Source organism: Macaca fascicularis, chromosome 1 (genome assembly GCF_037993035.2).
Source record: "Macaca fascicularis isolate 582-1 chromosome 1, T2T-MFA8v1.1".
Classification (NCBI taxonomy): Eukaryota; Metazoa; Chordata; class Mammalia; order Primates; family Cercopithecidae; genus Macaca; species Macaca fascicularis.
The window spans coordinates 136,826,525-136,853,361 of NC_088375.1; the positions used below are offsets into that span (position 1 = coordinate 136,826,525).

A 26,837-nucleotide genomic window follows, 5' to 3' on the forward strand; every position below is an offset into this window, starting at 1 on the left:
ATTGATGTAATTCTGATTCCAAATGTCTTTCCAGCTCCCTTGTGGCCTCACACACATGCTAAATAGGATGCTACTGACAAACTAGTGCTTCTCAGCCATGGGTCCTTAGGGAAACCAGCCAATCACTCGGCACTATCCTCTAAGAAGATGAGGAAAAATCTGTTAATAATTCCCTCCAGTGCTTTCTGCAAGCTTAAATAGGTGAGATTAAATTTCACAGGATAACAGAATCCCCCAAAATGCTGGTATTAAAAGCTGTTGACAGATCAGATAGAACTGCAAGAATGCTTTAGGCAGTTGGGAATCCCTAAAAGGAGGCATGAAGGTTAGGACTCAACAGACCTGCTTGAGTTGATAAATTTAAAGGATAAGGTTAGGGAAGGACTTTATAGTTCTTATTAATTATTACTGAGAAGAGTATGGTTTCAAAATTACTTTTAATAGCACAATCCCACACACAAAGTATATTTCAAAAATCTGTTGTTCACATATTCAGTTTTCCAATAGCAGCAAAACATGATTGATCATTAATTCTGCTACATTTTTATGGGGTCTGCGTGCTACTCCCTGGGGTGCCTTGGCTTCCCTTTATTTGTTTGTCAAGATGGCAACTGATTTAACTTTGATATGTCAGTTTTTACATATTTTAGCTATTGAGAGGGTTAACTATTTTGATAATTAATGCTACTTTATTATTTTAATTAGAAAAATAACAATACCAGATTGCTCAGTCTGCTTGTCAAAATTTTCTTCATCTGGTACTACAACTTTGAAATAGCACATCGTTTAAAAGAATGAGCCTTTTAACTGATTTTTTGCATCATCACACAGCATACCCCATAATAGATCATTTTTGTGTCATGACCTATAGGCCTCTTCTCAAATATTTTTAATATCAAATGACCATGTTAAAGCTATGTCTATAGATAGTTTTGTCATCTATGTCTTGTGGCTAAAAATGCATTTTCTTTTTTTTTTTCTTTGAGACGGAGTCTCACTCTGTCTCCCAGGCGGGAGTGCAGTGGTGCGATCTCAGCTCACTGCAAGCTCCGCCTCCTGGGTTCACGCCATTCTCCTGCCTCAGCCTCCCATGTAGCTGGGACTATAAGCGCCCGCCCCCACACCTGGCAATCTCGGCTCACTGCAAGAGCTCTGCCTCCGTGCAAGCTCTGCCTCCTGGGTTCATGCCATTCTCCCACCTCAGCCTCCCAAGTAGCTGGGACTACAGGCGCCTGCCACCATGCCTGGCTAATTTTTTGTATTTTTAGTAGAGATGTGATTTCACCGTGTTAGCCAGGATGGTCTCGAGCTCCTGACCTTGTGATCTGCCCGCCTCAGCCTCCCAAAGTGCTGGGATTACAGGCGTGAGCCACCGTGCCCAGTGTAAACTTGCATTTTCTACAAGTAACTGATGCTTTCTAGTTTTAATTTAATTACAAGAAATATGAATCTGGGACTATTTTTAGAAAATAGCCCCCAGAAGCTGACAAATTTAATTTGATTTACTAAGGGTGATGCTTACAGCAGCTCTTCAATGGTTGGCACCTGTACATCATTTGATTTCCTGTTCTTCATAGAAAGTAATCAGAGACATATTGACATGGTTTGCTATCTGAAGGTAGCTGAAAACAAACAGCCACACAAAATCTTCTCTAGGCACAAAAAGCTAATTAATAGTAGTTAGGGGCTCCCCTGGTACTAAAATATTAAAGTACACCTTTAACACTTTATGATGACAGGAGGATGACACATTCCGAGGATCTGTATACGTATATCCTTTTGAAAGTTGTGAAACTTCAGTGTAGTATGAAAAGGTAGAGTGGAATAGTCAAAAAGGAATTACATTTGGAGCACTTCGTTCTTGATTTACATCCTAGTCTGAGTATGCCCATCTATAAAATTAGTGTTGTAATTATATGCTTCTTAAAGTTTTTTTTTTCCCATTCCTTGTTTTATATTTTTAACATTCAGAGAAATATATATGAATGATGTAGAATCTGGACGGGAAGGCTCTATTTCTTCACAGAGTGACAACTCTATATTGAAAATTTTAGCAATATGTATAAACATTACACTTAAAACAAATTGCAATTAATGTATCCCCAGCCAATTGGTGAGGTAAAATCTACAATATTCAAGACATGAGTATAAAGAACTGACAGGTGAAATTGTCAAAATTCTATAGTACATGTGATAATTCAGATGGTGAGTGGAAAAAAAAGAAGACTGCAAATAGGCCAAGAGCCAACAAAAGCTTGTGCCCATTTAAGATTACATATTTTAAAAGCATAACTATTTTCAAAATTCTGAGGGAGGTTGATGTGTTATGTTGACCAGGAATATCTGTAGAACTGAAAATTATATGCTTTAAAAAAAATCTTTACTAATCTTCTTTCATATATATGTGTGTGTGTGTGTGTGTGTGTATTCACAGATATGCGCACAGATTCATTAAAAGTGAACATTTTTACCTGGTGTGTCACTTTCAGGCCATATTTAGTAACAATACATTGTTATTACTGTATTTTTTTTTCATTTTAGTAGCTTATAATGAAAGTTGTGTATAAGATTACTTTATTCTTGCACCATCTCTATGGTTTCTTCCTTATGTTTGTCCTTTTCTTTTCCCACTTGGTGAGATTTGGCTTTCCATTCAAGGATCTTTTGTGAGTTTTGTTCACTTCCAGCCTAATATAGCCACCTTGCTGAGGCAATGCCCATACCAATAGTTGTCCTATTAGTCCAGTCTTTTTCTGCTGCACCCGTTCAGTGTAAATGACCTAAATCTTCCTATAACTTGGACCACTTTGCCAATTTGCTGAACTTTTTAGTGTCCTCACACAACCTGAACTTCATCATCCTTTCAGATGGGCATGGGTCAAACATTGTGCTTCTTTCTCAGCTCTTTGGAAAGAGGGGAAGACATAATTGTTGTGTGAACATGGGAAAGTGTATTGACTTTCTTTTTATGGCTCTTTCTTGCTATCAGAAGTCACAAAGGAGTTGAACTTCCCTTTGGCCACTGCCTGGCAATAGCTGAAAGTAGGAGGAGATCTATATGCTCTACTTCATTCATTTTTAGGTGAACATTAGAAGCCCCTCTTCATTTAAAAATATTCACTTCAGCTTTTCAATATCTTTTCTTGTCCTATAACATGAAAATATTAAAAAGTAATTTGTATAATCTATTAAACACACATTAGTTATTGTATATGCTATTTGAAAGACAAAAATAAATGAAAAATACACATGAATTAACATAAAAACAGAATTGTCATTCTTTTAAAAAGTGATTTGTTAAAAATTTTAAACATTTTTGTCTAAACTTCTAAATTCTAAAATTCCATTCTACCTTTTCATACTATACTGAATTTTCACAAGTTTCAAAAAGATAAACATATACAGGTCCTTGGAATATGTCATCCCCCTGTCATCATAAAAGTCTTAGAGGTGTACTTAATATCTTAGTGGCAGGGGAGCCCCTAACTACTACACAAAAACTCATCCTTCAAGGTCTGCTCCAAATGTCATTTTTTCTTGAAGGCTTCCTTAGTTCCCTACCAATTTAACTTCTCTTCTCTGTGGGCTTTTATAGCCCTTTATGCTTCCTGCTGTTAACAGAATTTATCACATAGGGTACTTATTACTTTATACTTATTCCACAAACTGAAATAGAAGCTTCTTTATTGGATCGATGAATTCAACTTGCTATCTGACTCAACGTATAGTGCATTCTTTGATTCAAGGTGGCAGACCAGTGAGGCATGTTGGATTAACCAATATATTAAAGGCATTGAAAACTTCTTAGGAAAACTTTAAGTTCATATGAAATTTTCAAAATATATAATTTTACATACATACACATAACTTCAAAATTATTTGTGATAGCTTTTAAATAAGTACACATTTTATTTTAAACTGTTAAAAAATATTATTGCATCACATTTTTATGTGAATCTAACATTAAAAGTAGACTGAAAAAAATAAATTATCCCTAGTTTTCAGTCTCTTAAAAGATAGCTGAAAACTAAAAAAAGAAGGAAATACAAGCAAGTAATATATAAAAAGCAAAAAATAATAAAGATTACTAGAATCTGAGAGTATTAGCAAGTGGCAGAAAGCAGATGATCCTGATCTGTAAAGAATTTGTACATGGAGGCATTTTAAGATTAAAGGAGGAACTACAAAGGCACCAAGTTACACAGAATGGAGTTTTGTGAGATATTCCAACGGCTGCCAGGAAGGCTTGAATCCATCAAAATCTAAGATGAAGAAAATAAGTGTTAGTCAAGTTTAAGAAAATGTCATCAATAGTAATTGAATAGTGTTTAAAAATACTCTTTTTGGCCAGGTGCGGTGGCTCATGCCTGTAATCCCAGCACTTTGGGAGGCTGGGGCAGGCAGATCACAAGGTCAGGAGCTCGAGACCATCCTGGCTAACACAGTGAAACCCTGTCTCTACTAAAAATACAAAAAAATTTAGCCAGGTGTGGTGGCGGGCGCCTGTAGTCCCAGCTACTCGAGAGGCTGAGGCAGGAGAATGGCATGAACCTGGGAGGCGGAGCTTGCAGTGAGTGGGGATCCCGCCACTGTACTCCAGCCTGGGTGACAGAGTGAGACTGCATCTCAAAAAACAAACAAACAAACAACAACAACAACAAAAACACTCTTGTTAAAAGGGATGTATTTAATGATAGTTGTGCCGAGGCATTTTAAGCCTCTAAAGCCTCTAAATTATTCCTTACATTGCATATCTGGGTTTTGCAGCACAATAGTGACACAATAAAATTAGTAAGGACTCAGTTAAGGGATGACTATATTTATCCAATGTGTAGTACAACTCTCATTTGGAGAAATGTTTCTTTATGTTCAAGATTCTTCAACTTTAAAAAACTTAAAATGAAAACATTCTATGTGTGAATGAAGCCTAAAATGAAGACCAGGTACTAAAAGAAGGAATGTCAATTTGTGGTCTCAGCAAACTTTTTTTGCCTAATTAAAAGAATAATTGCAGAATTTGCTTGTACAGGCCAGAGATTAATTAACATATAAAAATTGTTCTACATTTCACCACTCATCATAAATATGTATAAGTCAAAAATTAATAAATATTTTAAAAACTGTTTAGTAAATTAAAGAATATGAGATCAAGTGTGAATGGGCCAAGTTTGATGCCTCTTCTTTTGCCCTCCTTCAAGTCCTTGATAACCAAGATAAGTAGAAGATTGGATTGTGAAATCAAACTCATATAAATTAAATAACACTGTGTATCAAATTTGATTATTAACTTCGAGGATACAGTTAAAAACAAACTGTCAGGTAAACAAGAAGTGCAGGACTGCCACCAACAGAATTCCTGAGGTTCTATCTTGTTGCATTAGGATTTGCTCTAAACCGGATTAATATGTGGTCATGTAAGTAGCTCCATCACTTAGATCAAAGAAAGTTGTTTCACTTATGAGACATCTAATTTATACTCAGATAGTTATGTAACTTGCATTACTCTTTATAGTGATCTATGTCCCTTAAATTCACCTTTCCGGGTTTGTTTACTATAGCAATCCTAAACTAACAGATAGGCCATGCCAAAAGCATTACATTGCTAAGGACTCTTCCGCTTATAAATGACAGTAGTTTGTTTCCCAGTAGGATGCTTACATATTACATAGAGCTTTAACCAAGCTGCTTTCCTTCTTTTCTTCTTGAGATAAACTCCTTTACCCTTCCACACTCACTTCTTCAAAGAGAGAGAATGGATTCCATACAAGAACTTCCCAGTAACTAATTCCTTTCCACTGATTAATTCTTACGTTTCCTTCAAGAGTAGCTTATATAGCACCTTTTCCATGCTGCCCTTTATTATTTTTTTCTTCCCCCCCCCCCTTTTTTTTTTTTTTTTTTTTTGAGACAGGATCTTGCTCTGTCACCAAGGCTGAATTGCAGTGGCGTGATCATAGCTCATTGCAATCTCTAACACCTGGGCTCTACAGATCCTCCCACCTCAGTCTCCCAAGTAGCTGGGACTACAGGCAGATGCCACCACACCTGGCTAATTTTTAAAAAATGTTTTAGTAGAGATGAGGTTTCTCTGTTTTACCCAGGCTAGTCTTGAACTCCTAGCCTTAAACAGTTCTCCCACCTTGACCTTTCAAAACACTGAGATTATAGGCCTGAGCTACCGTGCCCAGCAATGGTGCCCTTCCTTGATCTGCACTACTGCTAGGCAAAATGCCCATTTATGTGCCATTCGAGTATACTGCCTTTACACATGACAAAGATTCCTAACTCCTTCAATTTTTGTTTTGAGACCGAGTCTCGCTCTGTTGCCCAGGCTGGATTGCAGTGGTGCTCTCGGCTCGCTGCAAGCTCCGCATCCTGGGTTCATGCCATTCTCCTGCCTCAGCCTCCTGAGTAGCTGGTACTACAGGTGCCTGCCACCATACCCAGCTAATTTTTTTTTTTTTTTTTGTATTTTTAGTAGAGACGGGGTTTCACCCTGTTAGCCAGCACGGTCTTGATCTCCAGACCTCGTGATCCGCCCTCTTTGGCCTCCCAATTGCCAAACTTTAATCAGGCTCCTGAACCTTCTCCAAGGCCCACCTGTGTACTTCCCTGTAAAGTCCGGTTTTAGCAGGAACCCTCCATTCTCAATATCTGATGACACTTTTTATCCCCCAAATGAGAGTTAAACTCCAAAAACAGAATGGAAGGGTAGGAATTAATAGCCAAGGAGTAGGTTGTGAGTCAGTAGATAAAATATTACTGAAAGGAAACATCAAGGTAAGGCTTTATCCTGTTGGCTAAATCAATCTAACAGGATTCTTGCAGAAGACAGGCCAGGGTCAGACATCACCTGGGTCATAGTGGAGGATGAGGTTCATGATGAGATATTGAAGATGATTAAATATCAAGAGTGAGGGATTTTGCTAAACTGACTTAGCAGGGTTCTTGCTAAATCTGGATTTTACAAAAAAGCACAGAAGTGGTCCTAGGAAAAGGTTCAGAACCTGACTAAATTTGGGTCAAGCAAATTATGTTTGTTGTACATTATTACCTATAGATGCTGGTTTTCTGCTTCTATGAGATTTTTAAGGCAGAGTTTATTTTACCTGTAGATCACAGCACTGTTTTTGTACATAATATTTAACAAATGTTTGGTTAGATGGCTGGTGCTCTTACCACATGGCTCTGAATGTTTCTTGTACATCCAATAATTTAACAGTGATGAAATGAGATGATATTTTCTAGGTTTATCACTGGCCAAAGTAGACTACTAAATAATTTTGCTTCTAAATAATATTTTTAGGTTTTTGTGTTCATGTAGAATGGATAAATCATCAATTAGTATTAGAGGGTAATCTTTACAAAGAATGTTGTTTCTTCGTATTGCTTCTCAAACGTCAGTTTATTAGAAGTTATTCCAGAATTTGATGTATGCTGGTTTTGAGCTCCACTCATTATAGTTTATAACCTATTCTTGCTTTGCCTATGTGCAATCTAAAAGTGAGTTGACATCATGCTTTTAATTATAGAAAATTAAGTTGTTTTGTAATTTCTAGAGTATGATGCCTGTAATATTAATCAGACCAAATCATCACATTACATAAAGTTAATCATTAAAATGATGATCATTATTGCATGCGTATAGCATGCTATTTTTATTTCACTCAGCATCAGCCACATATCTTTCCTGAATATGGAGGTGAAAATCAAAGTTGAGAATTTTTTTTAACTTTCCCTCTACTGTGTAAAAAGAAAGTGACAACCTGATTTGTCAAATGTAAGAAATGGACTCTTATAGCTGCTTACTACTTTATTGGTGGAGACTAGGAAAAGAGAGGTCGGCATGTTTGCTTGATATACCAATTGTCCCTCATAAGGACATGCTCCATCAAATAAAGATATATGGGTGCCATGAGGAGAAGCATTCATATCCAGATTCAGAGTTACTGATTATTAATGATTATTGACAAACATTAGGTGTTAAAAGGCACTAACACTCAGATCTGTGAATTACTTGTCACAGAAGGCTGGTTACTTTGAACAGTAACGCTGCATATGGTTACACCACCAGTCAGTTTGGTCCATGTTTTCTGATAGCAGCATAAATGACAACTGAGGAGGAACACCATTTGCTTTTTTATTTCAACCTTGCAACATAGGATGATCCGGTCAAGTAGCATGTCTTCTGCTGTGTCCTGTTACTTACATTGAGATGGGTGTTTAATAGCCATTCACTCAGTATACTACTAGTTGGTTGTACCTTCCTTAATTTGAATGTCCTTCAGATTTTCATAATAATTCGTCATTCATTCTAGTAAACAAAACTTTATTCAGGGTCCATTGTGTGCCAATCATTTTGATAGACACAGATCGGGCTGTGACCAGTCTTGATGCCCTGTCCTTCCATGTGACATTCACTTGATACCCCTTCATTGACTTGTTGACTGGCATGCATTCTGATTTTCTGGGTGTCTTATCTTAATGTTCATGGGCTTATACTTATCAATTGTTGACTTTTTTAATATCACTCTTGGACATAAAGGATAGAATGTTCAATAAGATATTCTTCCTCTACTTAAAGAGTGTTGAGAACGAGTTTACTATTGAACAAACTTATTTAAATTCTAAGTTAGTTTTTCAATTTTGTATTTTAAGATAGTCTGTTTTGTGTATCTAATATCCACTTTGTGAAGTAGTACTTTTTTTTGTTCTAAATTTACTCTTTATCTGGATTCAAGGTGTCTCTATTAACTCGTTTACAATATTCGGTTCGTAAGTCCATCACGTGGTTCCTGTATTTCATGATTTTACAGTACTTGTAAATGTGCTTAGACTGGGAAGCTTGAGTCTCCTTTTCCCACAAAGGGACCTTTATTTAGCCTAGCCCTTCATCTTTGACTTTAGCTTTTCCTTTTCCATTTTGCTTTGTTTGAGTTTCAGCAACTAGAATCATACAGTCTCATTATTTCAAATATACTACAGTTGCTATTCTTGGACATAATGAAGACTAAGTAGGATGTAGTTTCAGCTGGATCCTAATTTCAGATAAGTTTTTTAATCCCTTAGTGTATTTTTGGCTTCTATGAGCCTCAGTTTCTCCTCTGTAGAAAGAAAATAATGCTTGTCCACAGATTTGATTTTATTTTTTCTTTGTGAGGCCAGCAAGCAGCAGTGTGCCTAAGGCTGTATGCTAAGTGTGTAAAATCATGCTGATGCCCAGTGTGGTTTTTGGCTTTTTGCACCACAGCAGGGAGACAAAGTCGGTTTGAAACTAAGTACGTTTATTGTAACAAATATACGGGTGTCATAACATTTTTCTGTTTGAAGATTGAGTTACATGTAAACCATTATATGTATTTTCTGTATGAAGATTAAGTGAATTACATGTAAAGCACTGAAAAGAATACTTTTAAGTGTTATAAATACCTATTTTATTATTATTTATCTTGTTATAAAACAAGATTTGTGGCTGGGCGTGGTATCTTACGCCTGTATTCCCAGCACTTTGGGAGGCTGAGGTGGGTGGATCACTTGAGATCAGGAGATTGAGACCAACCTGGCCAGCAGGATGAAACCCCGTCTCTGCTAAAAATACAAAAATTAGCCAGGCATGGTGGTGGGTGCCTGTAATCTCAGCTACTTCGAAGGCTGAGGCAGGAGAATCACTTGAACCAGGGAGGCGGAGGCTGCAGTGAGCTGAGATCTTGCCACTACCCTCCAGCCTGTGCAACTGGCAACAGAGCGAAACTCCATCTCAAATAAATAAATAAATCGTGTCACTGCACTCCAGCCTGGGCAACTGGCAACAGAACGAAACTCCATCTCAAATTAATAAAATAAAATAAAATAAAAATAATAAAACAAGATTTATAACAAGACAAATAATAGATTTGTTAAATAGTGAAAGTAAATCTTTATGATGTCCAATAATATTTCAAAGTATATTTCACTTCACATATAATGTCACAATTTTAATTTAGGATTCTTTAAGATGAGAGCACTCCTTCAGTGATTGGGATAGGTTCAAAATAGAAATAAAGATTTTATTACTTACAGTTCCTGAAGGGGAACACATTATGCACAGAGGTCACACATACGGAGGTCAGGGGTGCATGGAGAGAGAGACAGAGAAAGAAAGAGAGAAAATGGGACTTGCGGGCCAGTGCCTTTATTTGTGGATCCAGGGCGTTATACAAACGGGTTTCTCGTGGGAAATTTTAACTGATTGGTTCAAAGCACAAGTTCCAGGACATCAAGCAGTGACTGAGAGGCAGTCATTGTGGTGTGTCTGCACAGTCCATGCAGGGTGGAGGGTCAGCAGGACCAGTCCAGCAGGCTGCATCTACTCATTTCATAGGGAAGTGGTGATCAGGGAGCAGGTGTATAAGGCCAATATCTTGATGCACTACACTGAGAAACGGGGTTGCTGCAGGGAGGTAGAGTATAGAATTGGAAACTGTGTGTGTCAAGGGTAACTGAATCTTTCTTCTGGTATAACGAAGTCCAACTTATATTTAAAATAGATGTCAAGGCAGCATAAAATTCTAAGCATTCACTATACAAGTTTACCCTGTATTTTCATTGTCCTAATATTTCACTATTTCCCAAGATAAATCTTAACATTATCTCACTCTCCCAATATTAATACTTTCCAAACAAATATATATATATGCAAATGATATAACTATTTTTTCTTTAAACGGTTTTCCCTTTCTTATGTAAAATGGGAAATCTAGCTATCAAGTAGCAAAATAGCAGAAAGTGGTGTGATTTACGTCTGCTGCTTAGTAGTCTAATTCTACATGTATTAGTGAGTGAAGAAAATCTCTAAAGATTGAAAAGCAAAAAAATGCAGATGAATCTCTGTGGGGTCCAGTGTTCATGCCATCCCCAGCGCACTGTCGGATAATTGGTAAGAATGCTAGATGTTTGAATACATATAATCAAACCTGGTACACATAGAAAATTACGATGTGAGATGAGCATATACTAAAGCCATTTTTTAATGTTTATATCTATGTATGGTTATACAAAGTCCTCAAAAATCAAAACCATGGTGCGAACATCACTAAAACATGCTGAGGCATTCAGTGATGGATAATATTTATTTTAAATTCATAGAAGTTTTTGATTTGTAAGTCATGTCCAATTTTTGTTTCCAAATTTAATGCCAAATTTGCCAAAATGTATAAGAGATTATCTCTATGTCATAGTAGATACTATAGAAGTATTAATAGATAGCAAAGATAGACTGGGGCCAAACAGATCCTAAGTCAGTCAGTGAGACATATTCCCAATGGGTACGGCGTAGCGCAGTGTTTCCTTTCTGCCCTCCACAGAAAACAGTCCTGTTAAAGATACACATTGTATATTGATTTATTCAAACCCTAAACATTTGGAGTTGTTATTCAATCAAGTGTGGCATTATCATTAACACGTAGCACCACTTGCCATTTTGAAACACAATAAACTGGTTTATATTGATGAGTTACAAGGTGATATGTGGCATAAATGTGACAAAAGTGATACAGAAAACATATTTTACATATTGGAATCATCTTTATTTTGTAATTTGAATTATTCAAGGAATAGTTTGCCTTCCAGAAATCACACATTTTTATTTAGTAGAAAATGAAAGAGGAGTCTAAGGTACTAACCTTTGTTATTGGGCCACCTCTCTCTTGAAATCACAATCTCATTTCTAAGTGATATTGAATAGCTGAAGAATGATTCAGAGGAAAAAAAAAGTGAATTCAGAAAATAGTAACTATGAATACATAGCCTTCTAGATACTAAGTTCTGCTTTAGGCATTTTACATTTTGGAGTTGTTTTCAGTAACACCGCACATACCAATTAATGCGATGATGTTCTGCCCATTTTATATATAAGGAAACTATCCCAAATAAACAGCAGAGCAGATTTCAAATTTTTTTTGATTCCACTTACCTGTAATCTTCCTTTCTGAGGAGTGAGCAGTTTTATATCAACTGTTTTGTATATTCACCACCATAACATCCCACATGTTATTTTTTTATATTGCTAATTTCTTGATTTTCATAATAACAAGGGAAAGACTGTGTAATAATTTGTATGTGGGTCCAATTTTTAAGCCTTTAATGACAATATTTTTCAAAATCCTAAATAAGACATAGATTGAATAGCTTCATAATAATGTATAGTATAGATCAGTGTTTCCCAACCATTTTATTCTTACCCCTTTTGGGAGTATCTTTAGATTTTTCTTAATCCTCCCTGCTATAATTTTAGTACCATAGATATACTGTATAACTATTTATATACTTCAGCTCTTTGAAGGGACCAGACCATTATGATATCTAAGGATTTTTTTTCTTTTCCCTAAGAATAATTTTTGCTCCCTAGGGGCAATATTACTGTCTTTGAAAATGCATCATAGAGACCAAGTTCTGAGCCAGTCAGCTATAATCTAATAAAGACAGTGGTTAACAAAGTATCTTCTGTGCCCTAGAAGCATAGCATCACCTGAAGAATTTGTTAGACATGCAGATCCTCAGGCCTCACCTAAACCTCATTAGAAACTCTGAAAACGGGCCTGTGCAGTCTGGTTTAAGGAACCTTCCAGGTGATAATGATTCATGGCACTAGTTCTGGACAGGTTGTTGAAAAATGGGCCCATGGCCTGATTACAGCATTGAGTTAATTACTTTATGTCTCAGTTTTTCCATCTTGACAAAGCCCAGATAACTCTTCGTTTGAAGCCTCATACACACAACCTTAGTGGAAACATTACTCAGGGATCCTATTGAGAATCCGCCTGGCTTTCAGAGTGAAGGAAAATAATAAGACTGAACATCCCAAAACACTTCAGTAGGACATTTTTGCATTTTTTAAAAAAAGAACATTGAACATAGTACTTCTGATTACGTTGACAAAGGTCTGGATTGCTCCAAAAGCAATTAATGGAAAAATAAGCAAATGAGTCAATATTAATATTCTGTCTCAATGAACATTCCATTATGCATATGAAAACAAACAGAAACCGGGGTATCCAGATTTTATGGCAGAATGAATTATGTTGGAAATGGGGAAGAACTAGGGATTCATCAGGAGGACATACTTGTTTCACTGTCTTCAATTTTTCATTTATAGTATTTGCTTCTGTGGTTTTATAAAAGGAAGATTTTTTTTTTTTTTTTTTTTCTTAGTTCTGCAGAGTTTCTCTAGTCTTTTTCTCCTACCTACCATTCTAATCATGTACTTGCACAGATTGGCTCACCCACTTTATTGACTTTTTTCCAGCTTGGATGTATGCAGCCTGGTAATAAATGGAAGTATTTATTTTAATATGCAGCATGATTTAAAAAGAGAGCTTTATCTACTGAATTGAAAACGTAAAAATAATAGGCTACTATGGTCAGAAACCTCACAAACTACCAAATGTAGAGCATGCAGTACTTAAAACTTGAGAAATACCTTATGATGCCGTGATCTATAAACGTCCACATTACTACTCCAATTCAAGACTCCCTGAGTCAGTGATTTACAAAATGCAAATAACTGGTAACTGAAACTCAGATTTGGTGAAAGAAAAAGCTGCATATTGACTTAATATCATAAGCTTTAGCATGTATAATTCAATTAGAAATCAAATACTATATGGAATAAGAAACATTTCAAGTTTCTTTTCTGTTCTGTTTTGTTTTAGATGGAACTTGCTAAGGAAGAAAAGTGTGAATTTCTGCCATTCCTGTCCCCACGGAAGGTTATAGTAAAAGGTGGGAGAATTGCTGGTATGCAATTTGTTCGGACAGAGCAAGATGAAACTGGAAAATGGAACGAAGATGAAGATCAGATGGTCCATCTGAAAGCCGATGTGGTCATCAGTGCCTTTGGTTCAGTTCTGAGTGATCCTAAAGGTACAGTGCTGGGAGCTGAAATGTGTGATGCAATTGTCTGTTATTTTAGTGCTATAATAGTTTCTAGCTTTCAGGGAATTGTTTTTCACTTTAACATTTATTTTTCTTTCTAGTTAAGAAGTAAAAGCAATCTTGATTCAACAGGCTTAGAAATGGTATTTAATGCTTATACAGAATTATTTTTAAAGTGGCAAGAATTGAAAAGAACATTAATCTTTCTTTTATAACTAAAACACATATTCTACTCTATAACAGTATTTGCCTTGTTTCTTACAGAAGAACTGCTTTTTCTTCAATTAGACTAGAGTAAGAAAATGAGGCAGAGTAGTTGGAACAGCCAGTCTTCAATGATTCAGACAAATTAAAATCTAATGAATGGCCAAAAATAGAATTTGTGTTTATTACCATCCTTGTGCCAGATCATCACTTCAGACGTCAGAATTATCAAATTAGAAAGTTTGAATGTCTGTCGTTTTCACCTGGATGGCATGAGTGAACATGCTAAGAAAAAATGTTTTTTAAAAAGATAATGAGAGAAAGAAATGTTTTATATAACATTTCAATTGAATAATGATTCAGTCAAGTTAGACTACTTTATATTATACTTTTCCCACATACAGTGTTTTTGTAGGTCATTATAGATGAAAGCTTATGTATCTAGGTACCTTCATTTTACAAATCCTTTTACCTTTTAATTCATATTATTGAAATGACAGTTAACTCTGTCGTTCTGTGAAGGGAAAATAAAATATGTTTTTCTAGGTCAGAGATTCATTGAGAACAACCATACCAAAAATCTCTCTAAACCTGATGATTCCTGTCTATGACTTCCTACTATATCCATGCTAAAATTACATTTTTTTGTCTGAAGTTGGAAGAGATATATACATGAAAATGTATATTTTTATGCCACAGATAAGTAAAGGATTCAACTAGTCATCAGATATTTTATCTGCAGGACATCAGACATCTTGGTATTTGGAAACATCCAGATGTTTAATGTCATCAAGATAAATGTTTTCAAATAGCTGGATGATGGCCTAAATTTGTCACTTTTTATGTAGACATTTATGTGGTATGTAGACACAGTCAGAGTATGGTTTATTTATTTAACTGAATTCAGGAAGGAAAAAAGAACAATATGTAAAGTGCTTATATTATCTTAAAAATCCCATTCTTCTATTAAATACTATGTACATCACCAAAAGTTGAGTAAAATGTTGAATCATGTTTAACTAGCAATTCTGTTGATTATTTGCCTATCCAAAAAGGTTAGCTTAACTATTTAAACTTATGTTCCATAATTGGCAATCCTAATATTAATAAAAATTATCTTTTCCTAAACAAACCTAAACAGATTTGACTCAGAAAACAGCTTTTGCAATCTCAGATACAATTTTATAAGCTTGTGCTTGTATGTGTGTGCGCGGGCATGTGTATTTGTGTATGCGTGTATGAAGAATAAAAGATTTAAGTTAGCATATAAAATATGAAGGAGAAAATTTCATCTATTCAAGTTTGACTAGGTCATTTCACAATTTATGCATTGTATTACAGAATTTACTGTGTATATTTCTTCTAGTACTTCACATATGCCACCCCTTACACATTTAGAGAAGTCAAGGAAAAAAATGTTTCTTCGCTATTTTTTTTTTCCACTTCTGATTTGAAATTATAAACTGCCTGTAGAAATTATCCTTAAGTAGAATTACTAACTTTACCAGGAGCCTTCCATGTTTACATTAATAAGACGTTATTCTCCAAGTGAGAGGGGAGCTGGCAGAGCTGCAGTGTGAGATAGCATTCATTCCTGGACTCCCATCCAAATGTTTTCGATACTGTTCTTTTTGATGGAAAACATTAAAGAAAGGAGTCACAGAAGCAGTATTTGTTAGAATTTGATCAAGAAGGTCTTAATAAATTTAAAATCTTAAAGTTTCAAAGTCAGAAAACTGTCATGTGCACGCATATATGTAAAATACAATGAAAAGCATTTTATTGGAAGCAAGCTGTCCATTTGGGTAAGAAGAAAAGATATTCATGTTAACTGTCTTCAACCATAAATTCTGCCCCATCCTAGCACTATGTGATGTCATTTCTGCGTGGTACCTAGTGATTATCACATATGTGATATCTGTTTTAATGCATTCATCTCTTAAAATGTTTACTTCTCTTTCCACCCCTCTACCTTTCTCCTTTTCAACCTCACTTTGCACAGACTTCAATGAACTGCATGTCAAATGCAGTGACATTTTTTCAGTCCTTATTATATTTTCTACATTTTATAATTGATAATGTTAAGAATTCTGTTTAAAATGCTCTCCTCCAAGTCACTTAAACTTCCTGAGGCTCAATTTCTTTATCTACTGAAAAAACAAGCATAATAATACCTCATCTTTCAATCTCTCAGAACTATTGTCAGAATTAAAACGAAATAATGTAAAAGACTTGGAAACAAAACTAGAACACATTCTTGTTTGTGACACTTTATTTCCTTGTTTTGTCTTTTAACTATTCCTTTCCAACCCTATCACTGACTGCTTTTCTTCCTTTAGCTTTTTACTTTCCTAAGTTCAGAATTTGTTCATTTTCTGTCCTTAACATATTTATTTCTTCAGTGAACTGAATGTCTTGTTCATTCTTTCATTTGTCCATTCGTATGTGCATTCATTCCTCAAGATATATAAATGAACTTCTGTGTGCCAGACAGTGGCTAGACTTACAGTAGGCACTATTTCCTGTTTGTGTAAAAATGACTCTGAAATCTAGTTTTCCACTCCCCACTTCTCTTTTCATACTAAATTTTTGTTCCTGCATGTGACAAACATTTGCTGAGTACCTAATGAATGCCAAGTACCAAAATGTATTCTAGAGAGTACGAAAATGAGCGAGTCATTGCATGGAATTTAAAATTCCATAGACTAGGTGTGGAGGCAGATCTGTAATCAATTAATTTTATTATAACATGAGGAATGTGTACATTAAGAGAGATTTGCACAAAGTAAAAAAAAAGTTCACCTTAGCAGATTTACCTAAAACAGTTCTTTTCTCAACTTTACTATTGTTGCAAATGGTACCATTAGTACTCCCCATAGCCAAAGTTTAAAATTTTACCCCAGTTCAAATTTCTAATTACATTATTTATTAAATGTACCAATGTTATCTTACACTATAGTATAAAGCTTCCACTTCTCAACACTTGAGAACATCAGCACTTGGCCTTATATACATTCTGTGTATCCAGCTATGTTTTCTTCCATTCCCTGTTGAATTATTCCTCCCAGCATCCAACACAGGGCACATTCCATAGTGGTAAAACAGAAAATCTTTGGTAAATGCATTACATAAAGGCGTGCTGAAAAATTCAAGTAATGAAGTAAACTTGACAGAGTACATGTAAAGTACAATGATAAATTGCACTCAGCAGTCTGATTACAATAATATTTTAAATGAAAATACTTTAAAAATCTCAAATAGATCAATAATAAGAACCTGAAAAGGTAAGCTAATTGGAAAACTCAAAGGAGATTACATTTTTAATGTCAGTATTTTCTGAGATATTATACAATCTTTGTAAGTTTCTAAATTTGTTTCACAATGGAGAATGTAAAATAACTTTTTTAGTGTTATGCACCTAATATATCTGTAATAAACATTTCCTGTCATAAAATGATAAGTACCTCAAGAGCTTATGGAAAAGATAAGTATATCAAATTTATAAAATAAACTTGGGTAAGATTTTGGGATTATAGTTGCTAATTATTTCATTGCCACTAAGGATAATAAGAGTGATAAATAATCATCATTACTTTACATAATTATATTTCATCCATCACTTTTTGGATAGTACCAGGGAGTGGGAAGTAGGAACAAAAGACTACATATTCCAAATCCGTGTGCATGGAATATATATGTGCTGATCAGCATAATTTAATTGAATACTTCATTAAACACTAGCTCAAATTTTAAAAGCAATGGTGTCCAATTTCTGACTCAATTGATGTAACCTCAGCCTTTCATATCTTTCTTGTGAAAAACTCAAAACGGTTCCACTTAAAAAACGTCCCCTCTATTCCCTCTAGGAATGTACAATTCCAGATCTTATCACATTAACTTGGGATTTTATTTTTCTAGATAGACTATAAAGGCCATCAGGAGATTAAACACAAACTTTCTGTAACTGCGTTTCTCCTTTACAAATATTCTCCATTCACTGGAAAGTTCTAAACATTTATTTAAAATATGTATATTTTATTTATACTTATATATATAATATAAATATAAATATATGAATACATATTTATATATAAGATATAAATAGATATAATTCCTAATATAGGATGTTTCCTCTTCTGCTAAACACTATTGTCAGTATTTATTGAATTGAATTATGTTTCTTTTTGTTTGTTGGTACAATGTCAGGTTTAATTGATTTATTGTTTGTTTTACAGTGTATCTCTCCTTCTCTTTCTTGTTGGAACCAAACTGCCAGTTGTTAAGTGGGCCCAAATTTCTGCTAGTTTTGAATTAGTAAGAATTCTTTCCCCCTTTCACTAATCTCATGGCTTCATTTTTACAACTGAGGCAATAAGGTTGACCTTGTCCTCACATTCCTAGGAGATCTGGATGACATAATTGTACGGTTTGTTGAATATGCTTTCAGACAACTGAACGAATGTACTTTAGTTCATTCTGTGATTCTGTGCCTCTTCCATACATTATACCACAACCACTCTTTCATTATTTGAAATTTTGACTTTGTAAAGTTTTATTTTCTATGATCTACCAGAATCTATTTTATTTTCAAATTATCATATAAACTCCAAGGAGGGCAAGGAGTGTACCTTTATACTAAACTGTAGTCACAATAGCAACTGACGTATTAGGGTGCCCGTAATAGATCCACAGAAATATTAGTGCATTTGACTTGACTTGATTCATGTTAGGGTATTAATTTTATTATGAGTTACTATTTTTTCCTATGATGGGGTCTGCTTGGTTTATTTTTTCTTAGAAAATGTGAAAGTTAGAAAAATAATTCTATTATTCTATTGCTATAAATTTTTCCTTTGTTGTGGCATAACTTGTTGCATTCTTCATAATACAATAAATATTACACTAATTAGAGTCTACCTGGTATATTGGCTGAGAGTAGGGTCTCTGGAGCCTGGCTGCCTAGCTGGAAAACTGGCTCTCCTCCTTCTAACTTCATCGTCTTAAAGAATTACTTAGTCTCCCTGTTCTTCATGGTCCTCATGGTGTAAGGGGGATGACCATAGTATCAACATGCTAGAGTTATTTAGAAGAAATGAATTAAAAATATATGTAAAGCATTTACATATAGGCCTAGCATATAGTAAGCTTAAGTTACAGATGCTATTATTAATCTGTAACAAAACCACATTTTAGTAATTAAATTGATTTATATTAACTTTTATGTAGCTATTCATGTTGTTTAGGAATACAATCATTTGAATATCAAGACTTCATCAGGAATCTTGGAGGCTCTGTCAACATGACTTTGTAAATAAGTGAAGCAGATGCTCATACATTCATGATTTTTTAATGAGAAAATGTTCAATATATTTGGTTAGTTTTTTTTTCCTGAAAAAAAGATTGAACAGTCTGTAACTGTATTGTATATTTTTAAACTATTATCAATTCTAATGTTTTTCATGCCATTGAAAACAATTTTTCAACTATTTTTAGTTGTTAGAAATCTCCATTTTGAATTTCTAAAAATACGATATGTAAAAAGCACATATTTTTAAATGACTTTGGTTCTTCCTCTTAGAAATGGTGAAATTGGACCAAATTTTTTTATTTGTTTAGTATAAGGATTGTTCATTTGTATTTTAAGGAAAGAAAGGCAGTTTTGAATTTTCAGCTAAGTTTGAGATTTTAAATGCTTGAAAATTATGGGATTACATAACTAAGATTAAAAACCCATGTTTTCAGAAGGAAGACGTTAGGATGAATAGTGATGGACTCAGCATCATGTTGCACCACATTGCTCAGCAGAGCGGAGACAAGGTGACTGAGCTCAGGGCACAGCCAGGGAAGATACGACCCTTCTCTTAGGAAAGGAATTTATATACTTCACCCACTGCCTTCATTTTCTTTCTGCTCACTCACTGGGAACTAGAGATAACAAGGAAACACAAAACCTAGATAATTCTGAATCTTTAATGCAACTCTCAGAAATCAACTCCCTTGATAACATTGATTGCAATTAGTTCCATAAGGGAGTGTTTTCAGGGGGAAAAAAAAAAAAAGGTTTTTAAATCACTCATCAGTTCCTCTTATTAGAAGGTCCTCAGAAAAGTTTTTGAAAGCCTCATGGGGTAAATCAAACATTCTGTCAATAGCAGCTTTGAGTGTAGCTTTGATTCACTTGCCCCCATACTGAGAAAAGGTGCAGGCCATGGGTTAATTTGCCTTGTTCTGGCCTAACTCAGAACTAGAAATTGCCAGTTAGTTAAGGAATGGCCTGCTAAGATTCTGATGATGCAAAAAGTCAAGAATTTTTCAAATGTGTCCATTTTTCTTTTCTCAATCGTTTAGGTATTGGGAAAAACCTACGAAAAATGTTTTAATGTTAGCACTAGATGAGTTAGGTATTCAGAAATGGTAGTTACCTATGCTTTAAAAGACCCGGAATCAGTATGTTTGATTTGATTTACTCCTTATTAAAATGTAACTTATTCGGTAATTTATAATGAAATTGAGAAAGCTAGGACATTTTAAGAAACCCCAGTTTTTGGTTACCATCATGTTCTATTTTTCAAACAACAAAACATCTCTTGTAGAAGCTACTGGTGACAAAATTTTCTTTGAACAACTATCCACTTTTATGGCCTTCAGCTTACAAAATTTCTCATATCAAAAATAAAGGGGAAGAGGGAAATGGAATACTAATTTGAGAAGCTATCATAATTGGTCAAATTTTCACTGTTGCATGCATTTTAATAAATATTTACAATGAAGTTTCAAAGAACAGATTAAAGAACACTGCACTATATTGCTAGTTAGGATATCTTTTTGACTAATGGCAAAACATTAGAGGAAGGGACTTATTAGGGATTAAGTAAGAATGAATGACATTCTTACTTAATATTAAGAACTAAAGTAATCAGTCTGGTATAATACACTGGATACAATACAATAACTTGCATTAGGATTTTCCTTATTTATATTTCTAAGTGTGCTAGAAGGGACCTAAGAGATCATATATTCTAATCCCCTCACTTCACAGGTTTTTAAATAACATATGATAGCTAGTGCAGGCTCTCTTTTAAGGTAGGTTTCAGGGATAAAGTAGTGAAAAGAGATATGCAAACTTTGCCTCCAAGAATGCACATTTTAATGGGGGAGACTCATAATTACAATAAATTGTACTTTGAGAAGTTTAGATTCCCAAGGAAGCACAGAACAGAGTCTAAGCATTCAGGGAAGCTTCCTAGAGGAAGTGGGTTGTAAATTGAAGTCTGAGTGATGTGTAGGAGTTTCCAGGTGGAACGGGGGTGGAAGGGAGGGAAGCCACAGGGAGATTATGCAATTTGCTCAACACCACACTGTTAGATTAAATAGTCATTTTACAGTCATTTTAAAAAGCTGTAAAAAAAATATGTCTTTACAAAGTTGTCATCAGCCTACTTACTTCATGCATGTTCTCATCTTCATAAATGAAGGTCTGAATTTTTCATTTGTATTTCTAAAATAGAACTTTTTATTTTATGATTTCTACTATTCATTCTGTCATTATTCACCGTGCAATGAAGATTTCTTGATGCACGACTGTGTTCCAGGCACTGCTCAGGCACTAGGAATACAGACATAAGTAAAAGAGTCATTGCCCTTCAGGGACCTATAGGCTAATGAGAGAAACAGACATGTAAATACATATATAGCAACACAGTGTGCTAATCTGAGATCACATTTGGAATGGGTTTTAGAGCTTGAGTAGGAGTTTCCCTGTTACAGAGAACGTCATATACAGAAGTATGGGCTGACAAAATGACCTCATATGCCCAGACAATGGAGAGGCATTCTGTTTTGCTGAACCAGATGGTGTGTGGTTACATAAGGGTAGGGAGCAGGTAGGGATAAGATGGCAGGAAATATGGCTAAAATATATGAGGAGTCAAAGGATTATATGCTAAAGTAGGGATTTTGAATTTTATGCTGTAGATGTGCAGGTGACAAATGAGGAGGTTTAAATAAGGAAGAGCTCTTTGTCTTGAATGAGGTAATTCTAGCAGGTGTTAGAGCTTCTCTCTCTCTGCTTGGATTTTGCACCATTTGTAATAATCTTCAAATAGTTGGGGGTTAGAAAATAAGCAACCACATTTTGAGATGGTTCATATTAGTCGGCAAATGCATTTTCTAAATTTGGTTCCTGAATTAGGTAGAGTTATTCAGTCACAGGGTATGATCCCACACGGTAAATGCCGTTATGAGAAGCTGGCCCAGCAACATTTTCAGTATAAGGGGAGAAAGAGAACCTATGTTCAGATGGGCAGCTCTCAAGTTATAGGTTTGACCAGAGTGGATTATATACGCCTCATTTCTTCTTCCAGATTCACTAATTTGAATTCTATTTTAGCGTTTTGGAGAGAGGCGAGAAAGGTGCAATGCAACACCCTGAATGTTATACAAATGATTGTCTCTTTACATGGAAGGCAGCATCAGGAATGTGGAACTACACAGTGTCAGTAATTTTGGGAAAGATGGCCTGGAATTAAGAAAGACTAGTTAAATGATTAAAATAATTGTTTTCAGTAGTTACCATGACTGAGTTAGAGGAAGTGGAAATACAGGAGAAAATTCGGAATCAAGATATATTTCTTAAGTAGAATAGTCAGGATTTGGTTATCCGCTTGATAAAGGGATTGGATGTGGGGTAGGTAGCTGGGAGGTAAACAGGTGTTTATAGTGCTGACAGAACTCACAAATGTAGCAGATAGAAGAGATATGAGTGAAAGGGTGGTGTGTTGAATTTGGATTTGCTGTTGAACAACTGAAGCAGAGGACTAGAACTAAGGAAATAGAGAATGACTGAAAGCATACATTGGAATTTATTATACATCATCTTCCTCTCTTTTCACTGCTGTATCTTAATGCCTACAATAGTAGCTATTCATTGATTTAATTAATTAATGAAAGGTGTTATAGCCTATCATTTAAATAACAGCTTCTTAAAAGTATGATAAAAGAGTATATGAGGCATTGATTCTGGAAATCCAGAAGCCTCTCATATTCCATAATATGAAGAGAAAAAAAGTCAGCTTTTGTTACTGTTGATTTTCTGATAGTAAATATTTTAAGGAGGTTATGACATCAAGGGACAGTTTTATTCCATGTTACTCTCTCTACCTCCCGTCCACTTTTTACTAATACACATAGTTCCTCATGTGCTGCCATGTTATTTTAAAATGCCTGAATAATAACATGGATAGATCCTTTGTATCGATTGCCAAATGATGAAAATGAACTATTTTTGTCTTCTTTGTACATTGCCTTGCTTTTAATTATATTTTGGGCAAGAAGAATTTTCAGGAACCTAATTGGAACACTGTACATGTTTCAAAAATTGTTCTTATTATCAGAAATATTTTTCCTTGGTTGAAAGATTATTCATCTTTCTGTTATGAAATATACTGTGCAGGGTGAGGATGAAGTAGTGGAATCTAATGTAAGTACTAGCATTTCTGCAGAATAACTATCCAAAGTAATGGAATCCTTGCACACTTTTTCTTTGGAATTATTTTAAAAGGGTGGAGGTGATGAGGAAGGAGGTCAAACTGATAACAGTGTTGAAAGTGATTTGGAATCAACATCACATCACTTACAACTGCCTTAGATATCCATTTGAAGCACAACATGATATTTCTGTAATTATTTTACTTCCCTCTAATAACTGCATAGGAATACGTTTGTTTCCCCAGTGAATAGCTCTGTTCAGAGCCTTTCCTTATCTTTATTTTCCAGGTTTCACTAGTGGTTGATATCATATGCATTCTTACAGGGAGACAGTGGATAAATCAGTGGTTTTCCCTCAAATCAAAGATTACATACAAGAAGTAGAGCAGTGGCATGTAACAAGTTTTGTTAGGGAAAGAAGATAGAAAATGGAAACAGAAATCACGTAATTGTCTCAGAGAACAGAACTCATAAAACATAGCCAATAGTTTTGAACATACAGTGAGTGTAATAGATGTATTTAATGTAATAGATACAGACAGTGTAGTAGATAAACTGAGCTTTATTGACCACAGTCTATAATATTTTTCTTTTAAATACTAGTTAGCTTATAGTATAGTAAAAGGTTATTCTGAAACCTAATATGCTGGTGAAATGTTAAACTAAACTAAGCCGCTCTGAGATGTAAAATCAAGATGTAAGATTTAATTAAATTATAAAGTGATAATATAAATTATACTAAGGTTCTTAATGATATGTATTTTGTATTGCAGAATGAGATTATTATTGTTAATTACTTTGCATTTGTGTTCTTGGCTCAAAGCACAATATAAATAGGACAACATCCCTATCTAACATACGCTGGTTAAATTAGACATTTGGCCGGGCGTAGTGGCTCACACCTGTAATCCCAGAACTTTGGGAGGCCGAGGTGGGTGGATCACTTGGGGTCAGGTGTTTGAGACCAGCCTGGTCAATCAACATGGTGAAACCCCATCTCTACTGAAAAAACAAAAATTAGCCCAGTGTAGTGGCGTGTGCCTGCAATCCCAGCTACTTGGGGGACTGAGGCAGGAGAATCACTTGAACCCAGGAGGCGGAGGTTGCCGTGAGCCAAGATCATGCCATTGTGCTCTGGCATGGGCAACAGAGTGACTCTGTCTCAAAACAAGAAGACATTAACCTGCATGTATGCTATTGTATAAATTGGAAAATTACATTAAATCTTATTTAATATGTACTCCCAAAATACGGAAGCTACTCAATTCAAATGTAATATACTGCCATTGTTGGAGGAGGAAACTGGTATTCATGTTAACATCTATTTGGGGATCCTGCCCAACAGTATGTGGATTAATGCTATCTGGTGCTAACCTTTCTTTCCCCTTTAACAACCATACTTGTTATATTTTGTAATTCTGAAGCTCTTTAATGTGTTTTCAAGACTTACCTAACCATTTTTTCCATACAAGCATGTGAAAGAATGACAAGCATATTATATAGTATGTGTTTGCAAAATATCCAGTGATCTTCCAAGCCCTCCTCAAAGTGTATTTACAATTCGTTTGGTTTAACGTGACCCAGCGTTTCTCCCTATATTTGCATACTGTTGCCAAATGAACTTTACATCACCCGTCTCATCACATTACTCTCATACTTTGGAATCTAAAACTGTTCTTCCCTGATGGTGGGATTAAAACCAAATGCTTCAATTTAATTTTGACATCCTTCTAATCTGCCCTCCTACATACTTGTGGGATGTTACTTCCCATTCTTTCATTCTGTATTTATTATATGTGTTTTGTATTAATTATACAAGATTCTTTTAGGTTCTCTAAAGTTCACAAAAATAAGTACATTGTCCCCATCTGCAGGAGCTTGCAGTCTAATAAAGGAGGAAAGATGCATGCAAATGAAGTTACCTTTCGGTAGAAAGTGACTCAGGAGAAACAGATAAATTGCTGGTATAACATACAGGGTAGAGAGATGACTTCCAGCAGCAAGAATTAAAAGGTTTTATGGAGGCAGTGACATTTGTAATAGTTGAGGATTGGGTAGGAATTAGGAGAACAGAGACAGGGATTGAAAGCACATTCCAGTTATAGTTAAACAGGCTGGATAAGTACATGGGGGAGTTTTTTTGTCTAGATTATAAAGTATATAAGAAATAATAGAGTAAGGGTGGAAAAACGTATCATTGCTAATTCATGAAATGCTTTTAGTGTTTAGCTATGTGAATTTTATTCCAGAATTGTGGTCCTGGAAATATAAAGAGGCATGTAGATTAAATATGTTTCCTACACACACATAGGGACCATGTAGTTAAATATGCTTCTCCTTTTTGATTCTTGCTCTTCTATTTTACTCTGTATATCTTATATATTCTAAAGTATATTGACAGTACCACTGCAGGGTACTTTCTTTATATCTTAACCCAAAGATCCAGCGCAGTCCTTAACTCAATAAATATTCACCAAATGGATGAATGAGTGAAGAGATGAATAAATGGTTGAATGAAAAGAATGAAGTGACTTATTCTAAATGTCTGTACTGAAAATTAACAGTAAGGTCAAAAGCATATGAAAGTGTTGTGTTTGTGAGGTGTCATGAAGGCCAGCCAGCCCTCCTTCTGTTGAGGGAATGGTCAGACGCTGGATGCTTTCACTTTGCATTGAGAATGGTTTCCTAAGACTGGTCATCCTGCTTCTACTCTCACTTCCATATAATCTTACCAGAATGAGCTTCTAAACAGATATTATTTAATTTCATGTTTTTGTTCTAAACCCACCAATGCTGTCCTATTTTATTGTAATGGACTTCTTACCACAGTTTATAACGCGCTCATTGGTTTGGCCCCTGCCTATTTCTCAGACTTCCTCTCTTGTCTTCCTTGCTTTCCTTAACCCACATAAAACCTTCCTTCAACTCCTCGCGTGCTATAACTGCATCTCATCCTTAATACCCTTGCCACCTTTCCCGTTTCTTGGAATAATCTGCCTCTACATCATAACGTGACTGGTTTATTCTTATCCTTTATGTTTTAGCTCTGATGCCATCTCATCAAAGAGGCACTCTCTGACCCTCCATAATTGCCATGATCTAAAGCACCCCTTCTGCTTCTCACCTCCCTTATCTTATACTAGTCTCTTTCATGGAACCCTATTCATAACCATTTTCACTATCATATAGTTCACTTACTTGTTCACTTTTCATTTTTTGTCTTCTGCCAGATGAAA

The 26,837-nt window shown here is 35.2% G+C and overlaps 1 protein-coding gene across 16 annotated transcripts in view; it reads left to right on the forward strand.

Annotated features, from left to right (window-relative positions):
- Positions 1 to 26,837, forward strand: part of DPYD (dihydropyrimidine dehydrogenase) — an 863,430-nt gene that overhangs the window by 352,955 nt on the left and 483,638 nt on the right. For 15 of the 16 annotated variants that reach the window (XM_065549305.2, XM_005542629.4, XM_065549291.2 and 12 more), the window contains one exon: positions 13,689 to 13,899. In XM_065549305.2, the coding sequence (XP_065405377.1) occupies positions 13,689 to 13,899 (211 nt within the window). Of the gene's footprint in view, positions 1 to 13,395; positions 13,544 to 13,688; positions 13,900 to 26,837 lie in introns of those variants that run through there. The other variant, XM_074000954.1, reaches the window with a different exon arrangement.